This window comes from Triplophysa rosa, linkage group LG2, assembly GCF_024868665.1.
Source record: "Triplophysa rosa linkage group LG2, Trosa_1v2, whole genome shotgun sequence".
Lineage (NCBI taxonomy): Eukaryota > Metazoa > Chordata > Actinopteri > Cypriniformes > Nemacheilidae > Triplophysa > Triplophysa rosa.
In genome coordinates this window covers 28,115,764-28,128,363 of record NC_079891.1, presented here as the reverse complement: position 1 = coordinate 28,128,363, position 12,600 = coordinate 28,115,764, and the positions used below count along the sequence as shown (strand labels likewise).

Below are 12,600 nucleotides of genomic sequence, written 5' to 3'. Positions count from 1 at the left end.
CATAACAGAGCAAAAAATAGTTCATCGCAATTTCTAATTTAATTCTACACTTCCCTAGTGCGAGTAAAATAAATCGCATATAACGTTACCCGATTATAATTTTGCATATTGTTACGCATACGTATACGTAACAAATATTATGTAATCTTACTAACTCTAATCAGTAAATTTTGTGTTATTTAAGGTAATACTTGTTATGGTGGTTTGTGAGCATACTTTATTTGTTTCGTTTTTTCTTTAATTTGTTTTTTAAATGTAAAGAACTTCAAACTATTGTTGGGACAGTGCTGTGTATCTCTTTTCTCCAATATTCTCACGTACGCCGGTTTCCCGTACCAAGCTCTGACATTCGCTCTGGGAAGCCGAGAAGAGCCTGGAATTTCTGTGCAAAATGACGTCAGAGCTGGAATTGTGTGGGATACCCCCTCCTCGCATTCCCAGATCGCGCGCGTTCGTCCGCGGGACACAAAGCAGCACATAACGGGGCCTGTGCAGATCGGGCGGAGTTTAGCCAAACGCGCTTTGCTGTGCCTCCATCAGCAAGGCTGGGTGTGGTTTTCAAAACTCAGTTCCGTTAGCAGGAAATCGACTCTAGGACCTCTAGCACCTCTCTTTGAGCGACAAAGACGCCGAGAAAAGTGAAACTTTGTTGGAGAGATCCGAGGAGCAGGTTTTCCAAAAGAGCGGCGACGGACGTTCACTCTTTGGCGTGGACATTAGCCGCTGGGAAAAAGTTTGGCTGTCTGTTGACTTCATTGTATCAGCTCAGTTTGTGACATCCGCGCGAGAGAGACACAAAATACAGTCAAAATGCCGAAAACGGTGAGTACCCGTGGGATACGTAAACAATCGAACTGGGTGTATTGTGTAGCGGACAAAAGCGAAGAGATTTCACGGTGCTTTTTAACGCTGCGCATTTGGGGTGAAACGGGAGACGGTAGCGACGCGTAGGCGCTCGGAAGGGGCGAGGATGGTCTTTCACTTGCTGGAAAACAGTTGGCATTTCTGCCAACCAATGAAACGTAGGCCGAACGCGATGCACTATTTTTTTTAGCAATAATCGATTTTATTAACAACAATGAGCTTTCACCTGAACTCGCTACAAAATAGCATGTCGCTTTTCAAATACACTAGACAGTTACTCTGAATATAATCGCTCTGTGTTGTAATGTATAACATTAAAACCTTTTAATTTTATTTATACTCTTTTTATTCAAACAGACACGCTAAATGTTGTTATATACAGTTCTGTTTGTCTGTGTCGTTTTGTGTTGTATATGGGCTGAACCGTTACTCGGTGACAACATGTTACCCCCCACTATCGTCAAATCTGATTGGCCTTCCGTCAAGTTCTAGTGAATAGACCGCGTCTAGTTCATTTTAGCGCCTCCGTGCTGCCGGTTATGGCGCGGGTTCGATCTGTTCTAGATAAGGATTCGGGACTGGAAACTATGAGACGCGTCTGAGCCGGTGGGTCCAGCTTGTCCGTCACTATGGGAGGACCGGACGAGCTCATGGCGCAATTTTCCACGCCGAGGCGTGGTGTTCACCCAAATACCGACCTAACTGCGCGTTTTTATCACGAGGCTCTCTTTTTCGGCTACACCTCGCAATTAGTGAATCATTCTTTAAGTGGATTACGTTTAAGAGCCACAGTCAAACAGGATAGACCGACACGTCTTTTTCTGATCACGTGGCTCACATGTAGCTCTCAACGGTCTCAGCTTAACGTTCAGTTACTTGCCAGTAAATAAATAAATAAAGCCCTTCCGTTTTAAATTCGTCTTTGGTTTTGATCTTCTGAAGATTCACATATAAATTGGTACGTCTTGTCAGAGATGCTTAACTACATAAATCACTTTCAAAATAAGTACCATGAAGAGCTGCTATTTTTTATTTTAAAAGTAAAACCATGGTAATACTGTAATGTATTGTTTGATTTATATTAGAGGCATAAAGCAATGATGTTAGAGATCATTAAAATAGCTATCTTGAAGGGGATACTTCACCCAAAAACGAAAATTCTGTCATCGTTTACTCACCGTTAGATTGTTCTAAACCTGTATAAATTTGTTTTGCTGAACACGCAGGAAGAAATTTGGAATAATGTCAGATCTCATCCACCATTTACTGCCATAGTAGGGAAATTAAATACCATGGGAGTCAGGGGGGGGGGTGAGATTTGACAGTCTTCCAGATATCCCCCGTGCAGCTTAAAAATAAATTTATACAGGTTTGGAACAATCTAAGGGTGAGTAAATGAGGATCAAAAGAGGTATCACTTTACCACAATGTACATTCATAAAATATGTAGCCTATATATTTTGTATAATTATTATATTTGGTTTGTTAAGCAGTAGATAAACATCAGTCATGTTTGTATTTATTACATTTTTACTAAGGTTAGAGATATGAAATGTAACACAACCGGGTTATGATGCACAGTGACAAGCAGATTCTAAATACCAGCAATTTAAAGGGGTCCTATGGCACAAACACTTGTTTTTCTGTGTCTTTGGTTATAAGTTGCCCATGCATGTGTTTGACACTTAAAATTGCAAAAATTAAAGCGTCGGAACAAAAGATGCAATCTATCTAAAATCGAATCCTCACCCAGACCTGCCTGAAACGTCTCGTGTAACCACACCCCCACAAATCCACGTCAGTTCGTGGTATGAGTTGACTAAGACCGCCCAAATGTACACGCAAGTAAGGTGGGCGTACCTGTCAATACAATTGCTTTGGAACCACATGTTTGTTAAAATCCACTCGTTTCAGAGAGGCGGGGCAAAGAGGAGATACAAACATGCACGGTATGTGGAAAATACAGCGTTTTTGAACCTTAAACAGTGTATACACATTGCATTACATCTAAAACAATCGATAATATTCGCTTTAGCCGTGTCATATGACTCCTTTAAGAATTAAGTGCTGATAATATGGTTCAAGTCTAATTTAACTCAAATATCTCTAAATATCTCCATCACACCTATATGCAATAGCTTACACATTGTATGTAGTCTTTGTATGGTAGGCTCAGATGCTTTACCTTTATGGTTTTAGTTGACCTTTCGCTAGTCTCCTCATGTTGCAGAGTGAGGACAAGCTCAGCTGAAGGGAGATTGAATTTGAATGTGCATTATAAAAGTCTGGTTGATGTCATGGCAGAGGTTCAATAACAAATTAGGTAAATAATACTAAAAAAAGAAGAGTGTCAGTAAGGAGTGGTTCCAACACACAAAGCTCACTAGACAGAGTACACTTTTTTTGGAATGAATGGAACACATATTAGAACAGTAAAGCTGGAAATGTACATATGCCTTATAATTAGGGAGGGACGTGATATTTATTTTGGAGGTTCCTTGGATCTGTGTTTGGAATCGTATTGGCCTGTAAAAGAATTCAGAACTTTTTTTAGTGTCTTACAAGTCCGTGAGTATTTTTTCCGATAATGACTCAAGGTTTCTGTGCTTAGACTGTGATTACATCACTTCCTGTTTGTACGTTTCCTGTTCTGGGCCAGCTAGGTTTGACGCTGCCACTTAGTACCTTATTTGGAGTTTCACAGAACTGCAGCGTGCACACACACTCGCATACACACACACAGCTTTGTGTAGTGAGGACAGGCCCCTTTTCCGCTGCAGATTTCTGTTGCCTAGAATGCAGCTGTTTATCAAAGCTAATGTTCCAAAATGGCCTCTTTTAGACTTGGCACACTCCCCTCTCTCTCTTGCTCACTCACACACATTCATTTATCGCCAGTCATCAGTTCCTCTCAGTGTATCAAGGGGGAGTTACGTGACCTCTGTAGGTTGAGGTCAGAAGGAGTGAGCAGGCGAGAAAGTGAGCGACTTACAATAGGTCACATTAACATGGTAATCCTCTTGCAACCATTTTACAACTTTTTTGTTTGGCCTTAAACTAACTTTAAACACAGCAAAAGTCTGCCTCATAAATATTTCCTATTATAAACATTAGGGGTGACATGATACAGTGTGGCACGATATATTGTGATACAAAAATACAATATGTATGTGGGTCTATAGTGTAGCATCTATTAAATACTTTTTGTTGAGCTGTGACTGTGACTAGCGTAACCATATCCTGTATTTTTCGGTAACAGATCTGTTCAATTTGTATTATTTTACATACAGAATGTTCAGCTAAACATTGAATGCTGTCAATTCTATAACAAAATACAGCAAAAATGTTATTGACAAATTATTTTGTTGTTTTGTAAATCTTTTCAGTTTAATTGGAACATCTTGTTCAGTATATCGTGATGCTATCGTTCTGTATCGAATCATGAGGTGAGCGTATTGTTACACCCCTAATAGCCATAAAGCATTCAGAAATTAAACATGATAATGTTAGTGTACACCAATGACTTTTGTATTATTTATGAACTGCTTATACATGACCGGTAGGGATGTAACGGTATTGTAAATATCGAAGTATCGCGATAGCATTTTTTTCCCGATACTATCGTGGTCGCATGACGATAGATCTTCCAGGCAAAGTGTAGTTTTTTCAGCCGAAAGGAGCGAGTTGAGGGAAGCGGGAACTACAATTCCCATCAACCCATGCGTGCCCATCATCCTCTGCGCTCTGCTGCCGCCCGCTACAGATCAAGTTGAGCGAAAATGGCGGATGCCGCTAGTGGCATAGAAACGGATTTACAAATTGTTGAAGCTAGGGCTGGGCGGAATGATGGAATATTCTGTTACCGCGGAATAAAATGTCAACCGTAAGAGATTTTTCTATTCCATGTATTCCGCGGAATGTAAATAAGTAGGCGTGGTTAACTCGGCGCTCTGCAAATTAGGCACTATTCTGAAAAAAACTAATGAATGAATCCACCCGTAACAAATAAACGTATCAAACATTCTTTTGACCTTCTTTCAGTCTGTAGTTTAGTGATCCGCTCCAGTCCGGTGCTCCTCTCACCCGCAGTGCTCGTGCAGGGATCTGCGCCAGCATTTAAAAAAGCTCATTCTCAACACGTATTTCAGAAGTCAGGTTGTTTTGAAAAGCTGTTAATAGTTTTATAAAGTTTAACTTCAGGCGAGCCAAGGTGAAACTTGCGTTGAAATGCGCGATGATGCTCGTGAGCGCTTTGATGTGACGCGCTTCTACCTCCAGTTTTGGGAGACGCGTGAGGAGTCACCAGAGACTCGCAGTGCAAAAACAAGCCCGAGAATAAACAAACCTAAAGACAGAGAGTCGCAGTGCACTTAAAGTGCTCATCTAATAGAGGGTGAAGAGCGATAAAGACCTACAGTACAGACCCCATGAACACCAGTTTAGTCATATACTGTACTCTCATTGTTTGTGCATATTCATACTTTACTGTTATATATGTTGTCTATCTTCCTACTGTATACATATGATATAGCCAGAAGATAAATATGAATAAATAATACGTCTGATTATCAGAACTTAATTTGATATCTTTAGTACATTTTCATAACTTACCTACATTTTAACTATGGTGAGCATTTAAATGAACTGTAATAAATAAATTAGTTAAATCAATCTAAGAAAAATGAGGTATAAAATATAAAATTATAATGGGAGATTGTTTCATGAAATATATCGTTACCGTGAAATAAAATTACTCATTCCTTGAAATAGATTTTTGGCCATTCCTCCCACCTCTAGTTGAAGCTAAAGCGAATTATAAATCGCATGTGTGGAAGCATTTCGGTTTTCCCGTAACAAGAAACGAGAAAAGGTGACGGACAGACAAAAAACAATATGCAGACACTGCCAGACTGCGGTGAAGTACAATTCGGGGAATACGACTAATATGAAGAGCCATTTGTTACATCACCCCGAAAAGTTTCATGATGATACAAGGAGAAAAAAAAATAGCAGTGAGTGAAGCAGTGAATGAGGCGAGTACCTGACTGGTTGTGAGTTGTTAAAAGTTGACAAACAACTCAAACTTTTTTCATTTTAATTTTTTCATGTTTCATGTTCTCAATTTTTATGTTATTAATTTTTATGCTATTATATTACTGTTCTTTGCACTTTAAAATTACCTAATCTAAAAATAATAAATGTGATCTTTGTTCAGTCATAGTTTAATAAACACTTATACCACATTTTTCCAAGTCTTCATTTGTTTTGTTTTTTTCCTGCACAAAATTCAATAAATATCGTATAGTAGTCTTCAAATCGAGGTACTATCGTATCGTGAAATGTTGATACCGTTACGTCCCTAATGACCGGTCCATTGTGAATTCAAAAGAGGGTTGGAGGTCTTTGGTATGTGTCCGGTGGGGAAGGATTAACTACGAACACACGCACACACAGGGAAAGATTAATGATCTTTAATAAGGTAAAGCTCCAGGGGGTTTTGAGGGAAAGTTCTAGAGTTTGTCGAACACTTCACATCTCGATGGAGGAAAACGGCAGGATTGAACTACATCTCATTTCAAAACTTGTAAGTCCAATTTGTGTGTGTGTATATAAATAAATAAGTCTTTAATTGAAAAAAAAGGTCTTTAATTCACTAATATACTGTATATGAAGAGTTGGTTCCAAATTGAGATAATTCAGTTTCATTTTTTGTCAAAAATCATGTTTTTTATTGTATTTTATTGTGTTAGTTAGCTGTATTTTTTGTTATTATGGCTTAAATCAAAACAAACCAACTGCAGTTTGATTGATATTAATTGGAATGCACAATAAAAAAAAAGATTTTTGAATTAAAAAAAAAACAGATTTACCTCATTTTGGAACCAAACTCTTCATATACAGTATATTAGTGAATTAAAGACCTTTTTTTCATATTGCTAATGTCGATTTGTAAAGTATACTTAAACTGTAGAGTTGAGTGGCTATAGTTATATACTGGCAGAGACCTAACATCTAACATTGATTTAGCTGATTTAACCAACTGAAGGCGTCTTCTATTCAAATGTGTTTTTGAAAGCCTGCCTCATTTTGGAAACAGAAACTCTGTTCTGCATTTCGCATTTGATTTAGTAACTGTGGTTAATGGTATATTTCGACAACATTCTCTCCAAAAACGTCAGCATTTTAGGTTCCCAACAAGACATTTGTGTGAATGCATAGCAGTGTGTCTGTAAATAGGATTTTATAAGGGAGATTTGGACCAGAAGGTATGTACTAATCAAGTAATTCATGCAAATCCTTCTGTTTTCTACAAGATGGAGTCCCTGTCGAAATCCTCTGCATATATTGCTTTATGTAAAATGTATTATCCATATAATAATAGTTGACATACCCTGTCATTTAAAGAAATCAAACACGTAAACTGTGTTTGCATAATGTCTCCTGGTAGGTCATTTAGTTTTTTTATTACAATGTACTATGTAGGGAAGAAATGACAATAATCCCGTTTTGATTAAGCTATATTAATGTTTCAGGGAACTTGAATGACTTGCATACTTTGCATTTCTAGGTTTCTGTTGCGCACAAGTGTTTTAACAGCAGTGAAAGAAATGCAAAACGAATATTACTGGTGTCATGTTGATCAATTTTCTGTTCCAAAGATCGAGCCACAAATGCAGTCAAAATCTGCTGTCACAACCATTTTTCGGGGGGAAGTATGTAGTGTCAGTTAACCAAAGAATGATCGAAGAATGAGAGAGACCACAGCTACTTTGTGGTTAAAGTTAACTTAGGGTAACCGTAATATATATACGCGGTTGCTAGCTGTTAGCTTTATATCTCTTCTTGTTTGCTTGGTAGGATGGGTTGCCATTTTGTCTCAGAGTCTGTGTGTGTGAATGAGATTTAAAGGCGCAGTTCTTGAAAATCAGCGGCCACTAGCGTTGTATTATAGTTTTGCAACGAATCTCTGAGTCATTTGCTCACCCCTCCCTTTCGAATTACGACGGTGGCCGCAACAGTAAAAAAAAGATGTTGTCTACTGAGACAGCGGATAGCAGTGATACAAGCAGGCAAGGCAATATATTAACGTAATTAATCATTTAACATGTATTCTATTGCGAAAGTTACTGTTACAATTCTATAATTAGATATATTTCTTGCGTGCTATCTAGTACACGCTGAGAGTAGTGAAGTAACTAAAGTTAGCTAATCGTAAATAGCAACGCTGTTCAAAGCGTTTGATCTGACAGCGACATAGGCAGTTAGGTGTAAGTTAGTAGACGTTTGTCTCCCCCTTTGTAAAGTCAGGAACAACCGGAGTACGTACCGCAGGGACGGAAAAACATTATTATTCGGAGGTTATATGGCCATTGGTATAAAATGCTAACGTTACCGTTTCAACAAAACAGTTGTTTGGTAAACATTGAAAAAGTGGAAACATTGAAAATGTTGAATTATCTTACCAGTCTAGCAGAAAACAGGCAACTTCGGCGTTGCCTTGAAAACATTTGTCTTTCAGTGCCTTCCATCTGGTAATAGATACACCGATGTTTATCCTGGATTTATGCCGCCGTTTGTCTCTAATTTGTCTGGCAGCATCACGTTTGCGCTTCTTTGACGACGGAGATTCACGCTCTGTTGGCTCTTGTGCACAATACGAATGGTCCTCCATTTTATCAAAACTTCTAAGACAGAACAATCAATTGCTTCAGCTAGACGACGACGACTACTCCTCCTCCTCTCCGTACTACGACTTACTACTTTGTGCGTCTTCAACTCAGTGATGACGCAAGCTGCGTCTAAAAACACACACGAAGACCAACATATACGAAACGCGCTCTGTAGAGCTGTTTGTCCGTTAGAGCTTACTGTACAAAACATGGCTGCGCAACATAACAAATTCCATGTAGATAGGCCCGCTCCCTATGTAGCTACAACTGGTTTATTCTAAGGTAATAAAAACATAACTTTTCATTACGTAAGGTTTTCATACACATCTAAAGACACAATTTTGTATGTTATATTGCATTTCTGTTAAAGGTACAGTGCGGGATGTTTTGTATGATCTATTAACAGAAATGCAATTTTGTGTCTTTAGATGTGTATAAAAACCTTACGTAATGAAAGGAGATAAAATGGAGGACCATTCGTATTGTGCACAAGAGCCAACAGAGCGTGAATCTCCGTCGTCAAAGAAGCGCAAACGTGATGCTGCCAGACAAATTAGAGACAAACGGCGGCATAAATCCAGGATAAACATCGGTGTATCTATTACCAGATGGAAGGCACTGAAAGACAAATGTTTTCAAGGCAACGCCGAAGTTGCCTGTTTTCTGCTAGACTGGTAAGATAATTCAACATTTTCAATGTTTCCACTTTTTCAATGTTTACCAAACAACTGTTTTGTTGAAACGGTAACGTTAGCATTTTATACCAATGGCCATATAACCTCCGAATAATAATGTTTTTCCGTCCCTGCGGTACGTACTCCGGTTGTTCCTGACTTTACAAAGGGGGAGACAAACGTCTACTAACTTACACCTAACTGCCTATGTCGCTGTCAGATCAAACGCTTTGAACAGCGTTGCTATTTACGATTAGCTAACTTTAGTTACTTCACTACTCTCAGCGTGTACTAGATAGCACGCAAGAAATATATCTAATTATAGAATTGTAACAGTAACTTTCGCAATAGAATACATGTTAAATGATTAATTATGTTAATATATTGCCTTACCTGCTTGTATCACTGCTATCCGCTGTCTCAGTAGACAACATCTTTTTTTTACTGTTGCGGCCACCGTCGTAATTCGAAAGGGAGGGGTGGGCAAATGACTCAGAGATTCGTTGCAAAACTATAATACAACGGTAGTGGCTGCTGATTTTCAAGAACTGCGCCTTTAATAGATCATACAAAACATCACGCACTGTACCTTTAATCAAATTTTGAAGTTAGTTTGTAAATGAGAGGGTTGTATGTGTTAGTTAAAATATTACCTTTAATTACTCTTTCTCTGGAGTAATTAGATTTTATGGCTTGTTCTGGTTTCAAGTGTAAGTCTTTTTCAGGGTGGGAGAATTGTGATGTATTGGCTTTGGTGTGTTTGGCTAACAGAATGAATACGGTAGGGGTTTGAGGCATGTGTGCTAGTTGCCAAATCTCAGTCTTATCTAGCCAGCCATTTAGACTGACGGCATAAGGTTTGGACTTCATAGCGGCTTTCATTGGCCAAGAACTGCCCAAGAGAGGCCGCCTGACTAACATGTACAACAGCCAATTGAATTACATTTTGTTCAGCATCATGCTCAGAGGCGTGAAAATGTTAAGTTGGTGCCCCAACGTGTGCTGAAAATTCTGTAGAATTCCGTTCCCGAAGTGCTTCCAGGGTTTTTTGCTTCATGCATCAGTCGTTTAGTCAACAATTCATGACGTCTAATGCTAAGATTAGCCAAATCTTATCTTTATATAAGCCAGAATTATCGTTATTGCAAGATGGCAATTCTTAACCCTAAACTTTTCATTGAAGAACAATGCTAACAATTTATTAAAAAACACTGTTCTATTCTGTTTTGCTGTTCTTTTCTCCTCAAGTTAAATTTTTATTCTATGGAGCACTGCACATTACATGCAAACAAAATAGTTATATCATGGCCATGATTTGTTCCCTTGATTTATTAATATGTTAATATGTTTTGCTAGGGCTGTGCCGATAAACGATATCATATCGAATCGCGATTTCAAAAACGATGATAAGCTATTGGCATTTTGACTCGATATGGATTAATCTTACAGTCTAAAAGAACACAGAAATAAACGCAACAACAGTCAGTCAGCGTGCAGCTTTTAGCATGCGCGTCAAAGTACAAAGTCCATTTCATACTGCACTTGGCAAAGAAAACGCAACATGAGGAGGAAAACATGACTGGAAGCGGAAACAAAGGTGAAACTAACCTTGAGTTGTCATCACACAGTTTATCAAGTGTCTTATTTTTTTTTCGCAATCGCCGGTTAAACAAAACAAACTTGAGGTGCAATTGCAAGTGAGTTACTTCGAAACTCAAGCACAAACGTTTTTATATCCATCGTTAACATATCTGCTAACATGAGCTGGTGCATATGAAACAAACCAGCGCTGCCCTGTACAGATTAGAGATGTAATGAAGTGAGTTTGTGTGCACATTAAAATATTGAACCTTGTATGTAAGATGCTTGCATGATTAAAGAAATGTACTACAGTTTATGTGAGATGTCTTTTTGAAAGACTAAGGTTCACTGAATGCAGACCAAGACATTATTGCAGCGTTATGTATGTGCGCAGGTGCTGAGCCAGTAGCGTTCGAATGTACGCAGTAACGGAGCCCTTTCATTGGTTGACTGTACTGAATGAACACTCCCTTTACTTAACGAGTCAATTGAGTCAAAATGAGACTGAATGAACTGGTACATGTTGTTTATGGCCTAATATCCTCTGTGTTGCAACAGTGCATTCATTTAATTGAATTTTAACTGGTTAAAGGTTAACTTCTGTTAATAAACTGTATTTGAAATAGATTATTTTAAATACAGTTTTTTAATTAAATATATATTGAAATAAATATCGTTATCGATCAATATAGAAAAAAACTATCGAGTTTACTTTTTTGCCATATCGCCCAGCCCTATGTTTTGCTAATTCTATGTAAATGAATTAGCAAAATGTGCTCGGGTATTAACAAATTGTGGAAATGATATAATAAAGCAATAAGCCCCAAGAAGCAGTTATAAAGCCCGTAGCTGTTATAAAATGCACTGTAACCCACTGCTTCGCGGGGCTTATTGCTTTTATAAACGGTTATTCCATATGCTTAGCAAGGTTTCATAAAATAAAGTAAATAAAATTATATTTAGGCTATGTGGTGCAGTCAGCCGTTATATATTGGGGTATTTTATAACGGCTTAGAACTCCGCTCAGCCAATCAGCGTCAAGGACCAGAACTGACCGTTTTATAATTAAAAATACACTACCGGTCAAAAAGGTTTGGATCACTCACTCAATCTTAGTTTATATTTTAGAATAATAGTAAACTCGTCAAAACCATGCAATAACAGTTGTAACTAGGAATTATGCTGTGATTAAAAGCATTTAAAAAAAAAATCGTAGTCTTGGCATTTTATCATTCATCTTTTTGAGGTCTCAACCTAGAACGCTTTTAAAACAGTAAAGAATTTTATATCTATGCTGGACCCTTATTGGCTGCTTTTTATTCATTATTTGGTTCAGGTAATCTATTTAAAAAATATTTTTTAAAAATAAAAATTTAATTTCCTAATGAAATAAATTTATGTTAGCGCTAGTGGTGAAACGGATCGCGGTTGATCCGTGATCCGTACGGATCGTGCTCTATGGTTCGGAACGCATGTGACCCGCGGATTAACTAAGTTTATTCATCATAGAGTAAAATATAGCTTTAGCGTGCACTCTCTTTCTATCTGGATGAGTACAAGTGCATTCCCGCGTATATATCTCAACTTAAACTGCTGCGTAAAGCATGTGACCCGCGGATGAACTGTAAGTTTATTCATCATAGAGTAAAAGATGCGCTCTCACTCTGTCTCCAGTTTTAGTGCGAACGCACTCTTGCTCTCTCTCCAGTATCTGGACGAGTGCAATGTTAAAGTGCATTCTCGCGTACATCTTAACATAAACTGCTTCGTAAGCAGCAATGTTGTGTTGAGTCCAACAACAAATTTACATA

General features: G+C 38.1%; 1 protein-coding gene across 2 annotated transcripts in view; it reads left to right on the top strand.

Annotated features, from left to right (window-relative positions):
- The first annotated feature begins 458 nt into the window (after positions 1-458).
- The window catches only part of msna (moesin a), a 29,537-nt gene continuing 17,395 nt past the window's right edge, over positions 459-12,600 (top strand). Inside the window, exon 1 of one of the 2 annotated variants that reach the window (XM_057363277.1) lies at positions 459-822. In XM_057363277.1, the coding sequence (XP_057219260.1) occupies positions 811-822 (12 nt within the window). In that variant the 5' untranslated portion in view covers positions 459-810. Of the gene's footprint in view, positions 823-6,388; positions 6,449-12,600 lie in introns of those variants that run through there. The other variant, XM_057363268.1, reaches the window with a different exon arrangement.